This window comes from Mesoplodon densirostris, chromosome 2 (genome assembly GCF_025265405.1).
Source record: "Mesoplodon densirostris isolate mMesDen1 chromosome 2, mMesDen1 primary haplotype, whole genome shotgun sequence".
Taxonomy (NCBI): Eukaryota; Metazoa; Chordata; class Mammalia; order Artiodactyla; family Ziphiidae; genus Mesoplodon; species Mesoplodon densirostris.
Genome location: NC_082662.1, coordinates 191,797,180 through 191,810,174, shown reverse-complemented (window position 1 = coordinate 191,810,174; position 12,995 = coordinate 191,797,180). Strand labels below are relative to the sequence as shown.

General features: G+C 62.2%; 1 protein-coding gene across 1 annotated transcript in view; it reads right to left on the bottom strand.

The window, feature by feature from the left end:
- Nucleotides 1–304: 304 nt before the first annotated feature.
- IGFN1 (immunoglobulin like and fibronectin type III domain containing 1) overlaps nt 305–12,995 on the bottom strand; it is a 28,672-nt gene continuing 15,981 nt past the window's right edge. The window contains exons 12-23 of the mRNA XM_060079006.1: nt 12,790–12,914; nt 11,990–12,131; nt 11,354–11,653; nt 10,559–10,858; nt 9,120–9,293; nt 8,189–8,317; nt 6,569–6,871; nt 5,271–5,359; nt 3,691–3,886; nt 2,709–3,017; nt 1,691–2,017; nt 305–808 (exon numbers count right to left, since the gene is read on the bottom strand). Of these exons, the coding sequence (XP_059934989.1) occupies nt 555–808; nt 1,691–2,017; nt 2,709–3,017; nt 3,691–3,886; nt 5,271–5,359; nt 6,569–6,871; nt 8,189–8,317; nt 9,120–9,293; nt 10,559–10,858; nt 11,354–11,653; nt 11,990–12,131; nt 12,790–12,914 (2,648 nt within the window). The 3' untranslated portion in view covers nt 305–554. The remainder of the gene's footprint in view (nt 809–1,690; nt 2,018–2,708; nt 3,018–3,690; nt 3,887–5,270; nt 5,360–6,568; nt 6,872–8,188; nt 8,318–9,119; nt 9,294–10,558; nt 10,859–11,353; nt 11,654–11,989; nt 12,132–12,789; nt 12,915–12,995) is intronic.

The window sequence follows — 12,995 nt, the reverse complement described above, 5'->3', positions numbered from 1 at the left end:
CTCCACCCAGGGAAGCCTCCGGCTCTGAGCAGGATTTGGCCAGACAGAGGCGTGCAGGAGACACGGGCTAGGGCTCGGGCGGGGCGGGGGGGTGGGGCTGTCTCTCCACCACGTCGACCCTCGCAACGTTCCCAGATTTCCCACCTTTGGAACTGACTGCGCAGCCCCGGGATGCAGAAGAGCCCGGTTCTGACCCAGCTCTTCCCTCCAGCCAGAAGCCCACCCCCGGCCGGAGCCTGGTACAGAGGCTCTGCACTGGGAATCTTCCCCCCAGAGTGCAGACCCCAAATTCACTCGCAAATGGTTTGCCAGTGTTAGCCAATGCTTTAATAAAGAAACAACATACAGAGAGCAGCTGTCCCAGCACACACACACACATGGCCCTCCAGCCCCGGCTCCCGCCCAGGTCCTCGGACCCCCGTGCTCTGCCCTCACTGTGGTCACTCAGGCCCAGCCCGTCCTGCCCTCCCCCCAAGGGATTTGGCCTCCATCCTGCAGACACATCCAGTTCCCTCTGCTCCCCCAAGCAGGAGGCTCGCTGCCATCCCGTTCAGTCACTTAGCTTGGGGCTGGGAGGCTGAATGCCCGCTTCTTCTTTGTCTTCCCTCCTCCGGGAGGAGCTTCCCCAGGAGCCCCCTCACTCCCCTCTCCCTGGGGCTCTGGGCACTGCCAGCATCCTCCATCCTCTGGGACTGCCTCCCCAGGCCAGTGCGGTGTGAGGAGTGAACCTTCGAGGATCTGCCTTCATCCCAAGGCTGTGGGGATGGGCTGGGCCACTCCAGGGTGTGTTGGGGCTCAGAGCTAGATTCTGCAAGACACAGAGGACCAGGATCCGGGCTCATCGTCCTGAAGGTCAACGTGACACCGCAGGGGGTCAGGCCGCGGGGCTCTGCCACGGGCGTGTGGGTTCAGATCCACAGCCACCACACGCTCTCCAACTTTGGGCTAAGTTCTCCCCTGGCCCCTTGGGGAACCGTAACCTCCCCCGAACGATAGGTGTGCACACGAGCTGGGCACTTTGAAACGTTCCTTTCCCGGGTTGAAAGGGCCACTGCTTCACAAAGGTCAATCCCGATTAATGAAAAATGTTTAGGAGTTACTTCTTTTTTTTTTTTTTAACTATTCAAAATATAAGATGCTATTGGGGACTAACACAATATTGTAAATCAACTATACTCCAATATAAAATAAAAATTAAAAACATAAATATACTCTAACAATAAAAAAAAAGAGGCTAGTTTTCTTATTAACACACATTATTTACTTTACTGGGGAATACCCACGAGAGAACTAGGGTGGCCTTGGGGCACTAGGTGTCCCTCTCTGGGCATATTTATGAAGGTGCACCTGAGAAGAAGCCTCTTTCTCTCTCATTCAAAATGGGTCGCGAGGCCATTGTGGGAAGCTTAGGTGGGTGGCACAGAGCCCCTCAAGCCAAGAGCTGCTTACCAGTGATCTCATCCACTGCGATGGGCAAACCAAGGCCCCAGGAGAGCCGGAGGTGGAGGTTAAGTAGCAGAGCTCATGGAGAGCCAGGCGGAGAACGGCGCTGTCCTGACTCCAGCCCACCCCTCTAGAAGGGGACGGGCCCCTTGAGGACTCCCTGAAGGCAGCCGGGAGCTGTGTCTCTGGCTCTCCTTCCCCCCCCCCGGCCCCCACCAGCTCGCCCCCCTGTCGGGTAGCGTCTCACCCATGACGATGAGGGTGGCGGTGCTGACGGCCTGGCCCAGTGTGTTCTCGGCCACCACCTTGTACTCGCCGCCGTCCTCGGCCGAGACGCTGGGGATGACCAGGGAGCACACGCCCAGCAGGTCCGTGCTGTACACGGCGGGGTCGCCTGCCAGGCTCTGGTCGTTCTTGAACCAGGTGACGCGGGGCTGCGGCCAGCCCTGCACGGCGCAGGTCATGCAGCACTCAGAACCCAGGGGCAGCAGGTGGGTCCGCAGGCCCACCAGGAAGCGGGGCTTCTGTCTCAGGTAGGGCTCCTGGTAGCTGGGAGCCTTCACCGTGACCCTGTCTGCGGTGGAAACTGGCAGGCGAGGAGGGTCAGAAAGAGAGAAGGGCTGCGGCGAGCCCCAAGCCCCTGGTGAACTCGGGCGCTGCCTGGACCCTCCTGCCGTGTCTCACCTGCAAACTTGGCCCCAAGGCTGCTCTGCTCATTTTTTATCCTTTTCTTAAAATAATTTTTGGACTTTTTTCCCCCTGTACTACAAGCTAACACACACTCAGTGTGGACAAATTGGAACATACAAGAAATCAAAAGGAGAAGGAATAAAAACCCAGCACAGCCAACTACCTACCGATGACCGCAGCTAGCATTTTGGTGTGGAACCTTTCAGACATTTTTCTACTTTAGAAACTCGTGAAAGTGAGAAAACGAGCATCTGCTTTTTCTGGCAACTGCTTTGAAGGTTCGCATCTATTTGACTTTGTAAAAGACTCTGTTTTCGGAGAAGCACTGGTCTCTGTCTACCTTTTCGCCTGCCACTGACTGGAGAGGCCACCCAAGACCCGCAGACGGCTCCGGCTCCTCGCGTTCTCCCCGCGGAGGAAGCGGCACCCACCCTGAATCGCAGACGCGGAGGACACGGGAGCCGGTGGGCGGGGCGGGAGGTGGGAAGAGCGATGGACCGGCGGCTGTCCCCGCCCTCCCAGCCTGCGTCCCCGCCCTCCCAGCCTCCGTCCCCGCCTCTCCGCGCGGAGCTTACCTGGCGACTGCCGCGGGACGACCCAGGGCTGGCGCGTGTCTGAGGGCTCGCTGGCGCCCAGCTCGTTCTTGGCCACCACGCGGAAGTGGTACTCGTGGCCCGGGAGGGCGCCCTCCAGGGTGAAGCGGCAGGCGTGCAGGCGCTCGGCTGCGAGGCGCCAGGGCGCGTGCACGGAGGAGCGCGTCAGCACCGTGTAGTGCAGCGGGGCGGCCCTCCCATCGGCCTCGTCCGGGGACGGCACCCACTCGACTGTCACCGAGCCCAGCGTGCCCTCCCGCAGGAGGATGGGCCCCGGGGCCCGTGGGCGCGCTGCGGGGACAGACGGGTCAGGCTGGAGCCGGAAGTGCTCCACCTGGCCCTGCCCAGGGCCCTGAGTCTTTCCAGGTCCCCAAGTCCTGCCCACTTCTTCCAGGGCCCTGGAGACACGGTCTCGCCAGGCAGGGGGCTGGAGCCAGAGAGAACTGGGCCAGTTCTGCAGTTACTGCTAGAGGGTGGGAAACCTCCAAAAAGACTCATTTTAATTCACTTTGTCTTGTAAGTAAAATGACACAGGAACAGAATGGGGGCTTCCATGAGACCAAGTTACAGAGCTCCCGCTGTAGTTGTCCATCATTTCTGTGTTTCAGAACCCCCTCCGGGGCTGGGGCTGGGGGAGGCCACCTTTATCCCAGGGGAGGAGCACAGACAATTCTTGCCACCGCTCATTGGAGTGATGTGATGGTGGTGACTGTCTCTGCTCACTGACCCGAAACGAGGGACAACAGAGGTCCGGGGAGGGCTGTGCTCAACTGTCCCCAATCCCCCGAAGAGAAGGACAGTGATACCCCCTCCCCCCGGCCCCTCCTCCTTTCTCCCTTGGGGCGCATAAGAAGGGTCAGGGTGTGGTCACGGGCACACCCAGGCGGGTGGAATCCCGCAGACTGGTGACCAAGCCCTGGGGAGCAGCCCAGCCGTGTCCAGCCCCAGCCCGGGGCTGCCTCACCTGCCACCCGGAGGCGGAAGATATAGGTGGCCTCCTCCCCCCGCGGACTCCTCAGCACCACAGTGTAGAGGCCGCTGTCAGCGAGGCTGGCCGCGGGGACCAGGAGCTGGGTGAGGCCATCCTTGACGGAGGTCACACTTCTTTTAGGCAAGGGCAAGCCATCCTTTAGCCAGGTCACGTCCGGCATGGAGGCGGCCTGGGACACAGAGGAAGGAGAGGTGAGAGGGGAGTTTTGTGGAAGCCATGGCTTTGAGCTGGGCTGAAGTGTAAGTGTGAGAAGAGCATCCTGAGAGGAGCATCCGGGTAGAGCCACGGTGGGAGCAGGGGTGGGGGGAGAGGAGAGGAGGCTGCAAAGGGGGGGTTTGCAAACACCTTAAGGGCCCCGCACATCACACCCATACAGACACCTGCGTCTCGTTCTGTGAGCCACGAACTGCTGTTGTAAGCTTTAACCAGGAATTAGATCTGGATTCACGGGGCTGGGGGAGCGAGGGCGGGTGGAAGTGGGGAGGACTCGTGGGAGGGGAGTGCTGACCACCCTGGTGCCCAGGCTGGGCTGCCAAGGGGGGTATGACTTGGGGGTCCCTGCAATAGTCCAGGAGGGAGAGTATGGTGGCCTGACCCTGACCAGGGTGAGGGGACCAGTCCAGCTGCCTGATGGCTGCACCACCAACTCCCATGAGACCCTCAGCTCTGGGTGTCAGAGGCACCTGGGGATGCTGGCAATGACCTACCTCACAGGCTGGTCTGGGGACCCAAGAAGTCAATGATACGAACAGGGCCCAACACAGAGCAAACACTTGGTGTGTCTTAAATATTTCTGTCATCATTACCATCGTCATGATTATGGTCTAATAGTTAAGAACATGTAATTTAGAGTTAGATCTGGGTTTGGGTCTGACTCCGCCACCTATGAGTTTCCCACGCAGATGATGACAATTTTCACAACAACAACAACCATAATAACAATACATACCGGGTACTTGCCATGTGCCCAGCACTATTTATGCGCTTTCAAGTATTAATTCCTTGAATCCTCAGAACAGCCCTTTGAGATAAGTTACTATTAATACCCTCTCTTGACAGATGAGGACGTCGGAACACAGAGAGGTTAAGATATGTGTCCACAGTCAAACAGCTAGTGAGCCTTGACGTCAGAATTTCAATCCAGGCACCTGTGCTTCTAACCACACTGGCTGCTGTACTACACGTACAAACGCAGGCTACGTACTCTCACAACAGACATTCTGAAGTCAAGGGGCATCACCCCGCTGCAGGGCACCCCTTGCCAGACTAAGGAGGTGGAGCAGTGGGTGGGGGGAGGGGACGGGGCGCGGGTTTAGAGGTGCAGTACCGATCGCCACCACCAGAGAGCGTCGTGGACAGGAGCAGAGTGGCCACCCAGCTTCCAGGGGGGAGGGCTGTGCCTGCCAGGAGGACCCTCCCCTCCCCTCCCCTTCTCTATGCGGCCTGATTTCCAGCACAAGCGCAGGTCCCTGACTAGGGGCCAGAAAGGAACCGGGAAGAAAGGAGGCCCACAGGGCTGAGACTGCCTGCTGCAGCCCACTAGATACGCTCACCTCAAAGTGGACAGGCACACGAACTGTGTCCCCAGCTCTGACCGTCAGCAAGTACTTCGTGCTGGCGTCCATGAGGAACTTGGGACAGCCTGGAACACACGGGGTGGCCTGTCACCTCCCTCTGCATTTGGGCCCCAGCCCTGGTCACTAACCAGGCAGGGCTGCAGGGGGACTAGACGCTAGGCCAGCCCAGTGATGCTGAAACCCCACTGGACCTCGGACAGGAGGCCCTGCAGGAACTGGAGAGGGGACTGGAGGGGAATCCTGGGGGGAACCGCAGGGCTGGGGGAGGGGGGAGCGGGATGGGGGCTGAGAAAGGGAAGCCGTCAGGGGCAGCCTTAGGGTCAGGCTGGAACGGAGGGGGATGGTGAGAAACTAGCCCAACTCTTGTGTTTTTTTTTTGTTGTTGTTGTTGTTGTTGTTTTGTGGTACGCGGGCCTCTCACTGTTGTGGCCTCTCCCGTTGTGGAGCACAGGCTCCGGACGCGCAGGCTCAGCGGCCATGGCTCACGGGCCCAGCCGCTCCGCGGCATGTGGGATCCTCCCGGACCGGGGCACGAACCCGCGTCCCCTGCATCGGCAGGCGGACTCTCAACCACTGCGCCACCAGGGAAGCCCCCTCTTGTGTTTTGCAGATGAAAACGACCCATCTGAGGCAGGAAGTGGCCCCAGAGCCCGGGGTTTGGGGCAGAGCCAGGATGGGCTCTGGGTTCTGGCCACAGACTCAGGGTGATTTTTTTTGTATGTCTCCCTTATCATCACAAGGACAGCTGGGGTCTGTTGGGATGGCCCAGTGTCAGCTTGGGCCAAAGACAGGTCAGCTGCTCCAGCAGTTAACGCCCCCAGGGAAGGACAGTCCACCTTCCGGTAACAGGGAAGGGGGCGTCTTCTGCATTGACGTGAACCCGGGAGCTGAGGGGCAGCCGGCCTTCTCAGGCCACGCTGGGGAGGCAGCAAAGAATTCTGGAGCGAGCCTGGGCTTTGGGGTCAGTCACCTGGCTTGCACCCGGGCTCTGCTGCATACCAGTGGTAAGGCCCAGGGCAGTGTACTGCTGACCTCGGTTTCCTTATCTGTAAATTGGGGATAGTATTGACCTTGTACGATTTTCATGAGTTACAATGAAAATGCATTTCTGAAAGGGCCTGCCTAGCCCAGTGCCCTGCTCCTACTAGGCACCCAATACGTGACACTTCACTAAGCTGGGGTGGGGGTGGGGGTCCCGGCTCAGCTCGCGCATGGGTGCAACTCAGAGGCCCTCCCCAGGAAAGGCCTGGACTGGAGGAGGGAGGTGGACTCACCACTGACGGGCATGGCTTGCACCACCGTGTCCAGGGCAGTGGGAGGGCCTCGGCCCCCGTCATTCACGGCTGTCACCCGCACGAAGTAGCCCTCCCGAGGCCGCAGCCCCTTGATCGTGTACGTAGTGCCCGGCACGGTGCCTGCGTGGCACGGACTCCACTGCAGGCTGGCTGAGTCGCCCAGCTCTACCACGTAGCCCAGTGCTTCGTCCCCGTCCTGAGGGTCCGGTTGGGCCCAGCTCAGGGTGATGCTGGTGTGCAACGTGTCCGTGACCTGGAGATCCCTCACGGGCCCGGGGGGTCCTGGCCAGGCACCACGGGGTGTCAGGAGCAGCATCACCTCTCCTGAGGGAGGCCCCTCGGTGGCCACTCACTGGTTTTCCATGGGCGGCTGGGGATTGCTTTCACTGAGGGGTCCGCCTCCAGGCTTTGTAAAGCACCTGCCTGGACCCAAACCCTCACTCTACCCGGGACTCTTCCTCAGTCTGCACCACCCATCCCAGCTCGCCTCCTCCGGGAGGCCTCCCCCGACCCCTTCCACCCGCTCGCCAACCTGCCAACCCCCTTCCCCTAACTGTCTTTCCATAATTCCCCCAATCTGCTGTTTTCATCGATGAGTCCTTAGGTTCCAACATCCCTGAAGACTAGAATTCTCTTTCTGTTGTGAGCATTAAGCTCCTAGTCAAGACTGCCTTGGGTACTTAGTCCATACTTTGTGCTCTGTACCTGTAAAATGGGAACAATACCAGCACAGGCCCACCCACCCACGAGGGTTTCAGAACAAAGGTGTGAGCTATGTAAAGGGCTCTGTAGACTGCGTCCAGGGCTCTGGACTTCAAACCTGGGGAACCACCTGGGGGCAGTCCCTGGGCACCCAGCTCCCCAGACTCCCTGTGTCTCTCCAGGCCCCGCGGCCACTTCCCCAGGCCCTGGCTGACACGGAAGGACGCCCCTGGCCGATCCACAAGGGCCAGGAACGTGCTGCTCCTCCAGGGCTTGTCACCAGCGGGCTCATGAGGGTAAGAGCTCAGGAGAGGCGCACAGAGCAGCTGCAGGCCGTGGAGGGATGCTTTGACAGGTGTTTCGTGGAAAACACGAATTCTGCTTGAATTTGGGAAATTTGGATCAAACAAAGCAGGGCAGGTTTCTCTTCTGTAGGGCTTGGAAATGTCCTAGGCTGCCTGTCGTGGACACGTGGACCACAGGTAATGCTGCTCTAGACCAGAAGTGTCCCAAGGATGCACCTGGTTCCTGACACCATGCCAGCCCCCAGCAGGTGATGAGCAGATGCTCGCTGGATGGAGAATTGATGGTGAGGCTCCCCTGTGACCACCCCCTCCCTGTAGGGATGATGCCCCCTCACTGGGGGCAGTGGATGCTTACAGGATGGGACCAAGTGAGTGGGCTGAGCTGGGGAAGGACTTTCCAACCCCCATCTCTGGCTCCTGGGCCTGTCTGGTCTCAGTGTAGGGCCTCAAGCCTCCAGGGGCCCTTAAGTTTTGTCTCGCCCTCAGGGCCTTTCGACCTTTATCCCCCAGCCATCCTGATGTCTCCTTCGGGACTGCCCCGGCCTGCTCATACCACTGCCACCACCCTCTCCCGGGTTGGCACTCCGCTTACTCATGGGGTCCCGAGCAAAGACGGCATCCGATGGGGGCCCAGGCTCCCCGGGGCCAGAGGGGGCCACGGCCGTGACCCGGAACTCGTACTGACAGCCCTGCCTCAGGTCCAGCACCGTCCACTTCTTCTCTGTGGGAAGCCCACCCACGTTAGTCCCGCCTGATGGGGCCGGGCGATGCCTGGACGAGACCAGCCTGGCCCTACACCTCCCTGCCCCCCAGCCCCCAGCCGGCCCTGACTCGTCCTCTCCAAGGGGAGAGCCTTCATGGCTCTGGTTCCCTCTGCCTTAGAGCTGCTGTCCTATTTAAATAAAACGGAACCACTCAGCAGTGTAGGTACAGAAGGTGTCTGCAGTCCATGGCCCTCTTTCCAGAGATGGGAGGCCGAGGCTCCAGGGGGCACAGCCTGGCACCCAGCACAGCCTGCCTGGAGCTCTGAACCCCTCTTTCTCCTACTAGCCTGGGCTTGGGCTTTTCTGAGTTTGTTCTGGGCTCAGAAAGCAGTTTCCTGGAATCTGCTCAGGGAGCGGGGGCACTTCTCCCCGTCGTCGTCGTATGGATGAGAAAGCTCACGTTAGAGAGAAGCATGAGCTGCCTGCCGCGTGAGACTTCTGCTAAACCAGGCTCTGGGCCAGACAGTTCTTTGTTTGGGGAAGGGGCGGGGTCGGCGGGGTGGGGGGGGACTGCGCTGTGTGTCGAAGGACATGCCGCAGCATCTCAGTCCCTTCACACGAGGGGCCACCCCCATCTTCCCCCTTCAGTGTGACAACCCCAAATCGCTGGATGTTGCCAAATGCCCCGGAAGGTAAACCACCACCAGTGAGACCGTCATTCTAGAGTGACCTGGCTCGATGCTGCTACAGCACCTCGGGCCGGGGGTCCAGGGAGGCCCTGGAGGCCAGGACGATGCAGACCACCGCCAGGCTGCTCACCAGGCACCGGCTGCTGGGTCACTGCCACCCAGGGGTTCCTTCCCTTCTTGCGCTTCTCGATCAGGTAGCCCAGGATGTGGGCACTGCCCGGGCCCCGAGGTGCCGTCCACGACAGAGTGATGCTTTGGCTGGAGGCTGACAGGATGGCTGGCGGGGGAGGGGGCCCGGGCAGAACTGGGGGCGGAGAGGGTGCTGGTCAGTCAGGGGCTGGGAGAGGTCAGTCAGGGGCTGGGAGACGTCAGTCAGGGGCTGGGAGAGGTCGGTCAGGGGCTGGGAGAGGTCAGGTCAGTCAGGGGCTGGGAAAGGTCAGTCAGGGGCTGCGAGAGGTCAGTCAGGGGCTGCGAGAGGTCAGTCAGGGGCTGGGAGAGGTCAGGTCAGGGGCTGGGAAAGGTCAGGGGCTGCGAGAGGTCAGTCAGGGGCTAGGAGAGGTCAGTCAGGGGCTGGGAGAGGTCAGGTCAGTCAGGGGCTGCGAGAGGTCGGTCAGGGGCTGGGAGAGGTCAGGTCAGTCAGGGGCTGCGAGAGGTCAGTCAGAGGCTGCGAGAGGTCAGGTCAGGGGCTGGGAGAGGTCAGTCAGGGGCTGGGAGAGGTCAGGTCAGGGACTGGGAGAGGTCAGTCAGGGGCTGGGAGACGTCAGTCAGGGGCTGGGAGACGTCAGTCAGGGGCTGGGAGAGGTCAGTCGTTAGGGGCTGGGAGAGGTCAGTCAGGGGCCAGGAGAGGTCAGTCAGGGGCCGGGAGAGGTCAGGTCAGTCAGGGGCCAGGAGAGGTCAGGTCAGTCAGGGGCTGGGAGAGGTCAGGTCAGGGGCTGGGTGAGGTCAGTCAGGGGCTGGGAGAGGTCAGTCAGGGGCTGCGTGAGGTCAGGTCAGGGGCTGGGAGAGGTCAGTCAGGGTCTGGGAGAGGTCAGGTCAGGGACTGGGAGAGGTCAGTCAGGGGCTGGGAGAGGTCAGTCAGGGGCTGGGAGACGTCAGTCAGGGGCTGGGAGACGTCAGTCAGGGGCTGGGAGAGGTCAGTCGTTAGGGGCTGGGAGAGGTCAGTCAGGGGCTGGGAGATGTCAGTCAGGGGCTGGGAGAGGCGCCAGCTCCCGGGGGTCCTGGAGGAGGAGCGGGCATCTGGGCCCAGCCACGTGCTATCCCTTCTTCGGGGGGTCAGGGGTCTGAGCCAGCCTCAGGCCCCTCGGCCCTGAGGCCCTGCGAGATGCTGCAGATGCAGGACGATGCCAGGCCGTCCCAGGGGCCCCCAGTCCCACAGAGCCACAGCTGGAGAAGACCCCGCACATCCTGCTTGCTGATCTGGCCGCCAGGTGCCCAAGAAGCGGGGGTGAGGCTCTCACAGTGCGCTCGAAGGGCCTCGAGACCCCCAGGGTGTTGGCTGGTGGCTCCTGCTCTCTGGGCACGGTGGGGAGCCAGGCACGTGCCCTCCCTGGCCCCGGGCTGTCCTCTCACCCTCAGGACCCACCAGCACCTCGTCGGACTCCAGGGCCTCCCCGGGCCCCTCCGCGGTCACGGCCCGCACGCGGAAGCTGTATTTCTTGCCCTGCTCTGCCTGGGCATCTGTGAAGGTGGTGCTGTCCGCAGGGGCCTCGCCCACCTTCAGCCAAGTGCTGAGGCCAGCCTGCCGCCTCTCCACCACGTAGTGCTGCAGGGCCTGGCCCCCGTCGTCCGCTGGGGGCCGCCAGCAGAGGCAGACGCCAGCCCCGTGGCCGTCCTGCACCTCCAGGGGGCCCTGTGGGGGCTGAGGCTTGTCTGGGGACCCCCGAGAGGAGAAGGGGGGTCAGAGGAGCCGCAGGGGAGGGGCGCTGGGCTCCCCCCATCAGCAGACGAGCCTGCCCGGGGCTGGAGGTCCTGGGTGGGCGTCACCGCGCGGCGTCCCTGGTCTCCACCCCCGCCATGCACACCCCCGGAAGGTGACATGGAATGCACCAGCCCCGAGCCCAGATGGGCACTGCCTTCTGGCCACAGGCAGTCCCACCTCGCTGGCACCACTCAGGTCTGGGGGCCATCACCCACCCCAGCGACACCCCTAGGGCCTGGTGTGTCAGCTGCAGAGACACATGGCCCGTCTCCCCGCAGTGGGATTCCAAACCAGTCTGAGGAGGGGCGAGGACAGCTAGGGGTAGGTTTGGATCTTAAACAGCATGCACGTGAGGGTTAATACCAGGGACACCCCCCACCAGGGCCTGCCCCGCTGCCAGGGAGGGCTCAGCGGGGCCGGGGACAGGGCTGGGGCCAGGCTGGCACCTAGGACTTGCAGGGTGAGCTTGGCCTGCACGGAGCCGCCCTTGCTGCTCAGAGCCACGCTGTACTGGCCGCAGTCCTTCCTGCTGGCGCTGGGGAGGCACAGCCATGTGGAGCTGTCCCCCACTGCCACCTGGGCCCCTCTGCCGTCACCGCCGGCCACCTCGGCCCCGTCCTTGCTCCAGGTGGCCTGGACCGGGAGGCAGGTCCGGAAGGTGACCTTCATGGTCACTGGCTTCCCCGCCTTGACCACCAGCGGCTCCCTCAGCTTCGCCGTCATGTCGGGGGCAATGACCGGGGGCTCTGGGGAAAGGACAGGGCACAAGGAGTCAAAGACGCTGGGCGCCGGGCACCTGGGGGCGGGGAAGGAAGGGCCCCGAGAAAGAGCCCCCTCCCCGCCTCGTGAGAACGGGCGGGTGGGACCCAGGGGCTTCATCTGCAGGACAGACGGGGTCGGACCTCTCTGAGGACGTGCTGACGGGAATGGGGAGCACGTGGGTTGCTTTTTAAAACCATCCCCTCGACCGAGGGTGAGACTCGACACGGGCTGCAGGCTGGCGACATGTCCAGGCGTTCAGCAGTGGCGTGTGTCGCCGGCCGAGAGCCCGCCTGGCAGGAAAGGGCAGGGCCAGGCCTCACCATGGACGGTCAGCATGGCCTCGCTCTGCTGGTCGCCGGCTCCAAAGCTGTACCTTCCAGCCTGGGTCCCCTCCGCGTGGGCAATGAGGAGCCTGTGCTCCAGCCCGTCTTGCTCGAAGGTGACTCCGTCCTGGGCGCTGAGCTGGGAACGAGGCCACAGAGGACCGTCACCCCCCCCCGTCCAGCCCCTCCCACCGCGGGCCAGGGCCTTTTCTACGGCAACTGCGGGAATGAACTGAACGCTCATCGTGTGCTCGGCTGGAGCCAGTCACCCCCTTCAGTGTCTCATCAACTGTCCACGACCTGTGAAGTGGGCACCCCCGTTAGCCCATTTTACAGGCACGGAAGCCAGAGGCCACGTCCGCGGTGAGTGGCCGCACTGGGCTCAGCCCGGTCCAGTGGACGCCAAGGGCCTGCTCCAGAGCCCTTGACTACCCCCTGCTGAGATGACAGCTAAAGGGTCCAGGGCTGTTCAGGGAGCGGAGAGCCCGTCTGGCTGGGCTGAGGAGGCGGCCTCCGTACCGGCCTTGAAGGACAGGCAGACTTCCAGAGGTGCCGGGGCAGGACAGCAGTTTGGACGTGGAGGGAGGGCCAGGGGTGTGTACAGGGAGGGGTGAGTGGGAGACACGCCCACTTAAAAAATCCAGTTTTATTCCAAGCGCACCAAGGTGTCGGCCCTTTAAACTTCTCGCAGAGTTCGGCGCGTTGGTACAAGGAAGCGTGAAAACTCCTTCTACTCCTCCCTGCTTCACTCATCCCTCCCCGCAAACCGGCTGGTGAGGAGGGGTGGGGTGCGGTACCTTGACTCCATCCTTAAACCAGGCTCCGGGTCCCAGGTCTCTGGTGAGGGTGCAGGAGAGCACGGCAGCCTCCCCACGCTGCACCTCCAGGTCAGCCAGGCCCTGGGAGAAGTGGCCTGTAGGGCCTGGAGAGACACGGAGGAGTGTGGAGGACCTGCGCCCAGGGATGCCCCTGCCGCCCAGCCTCCCCCGGTACCCCAGGAGGC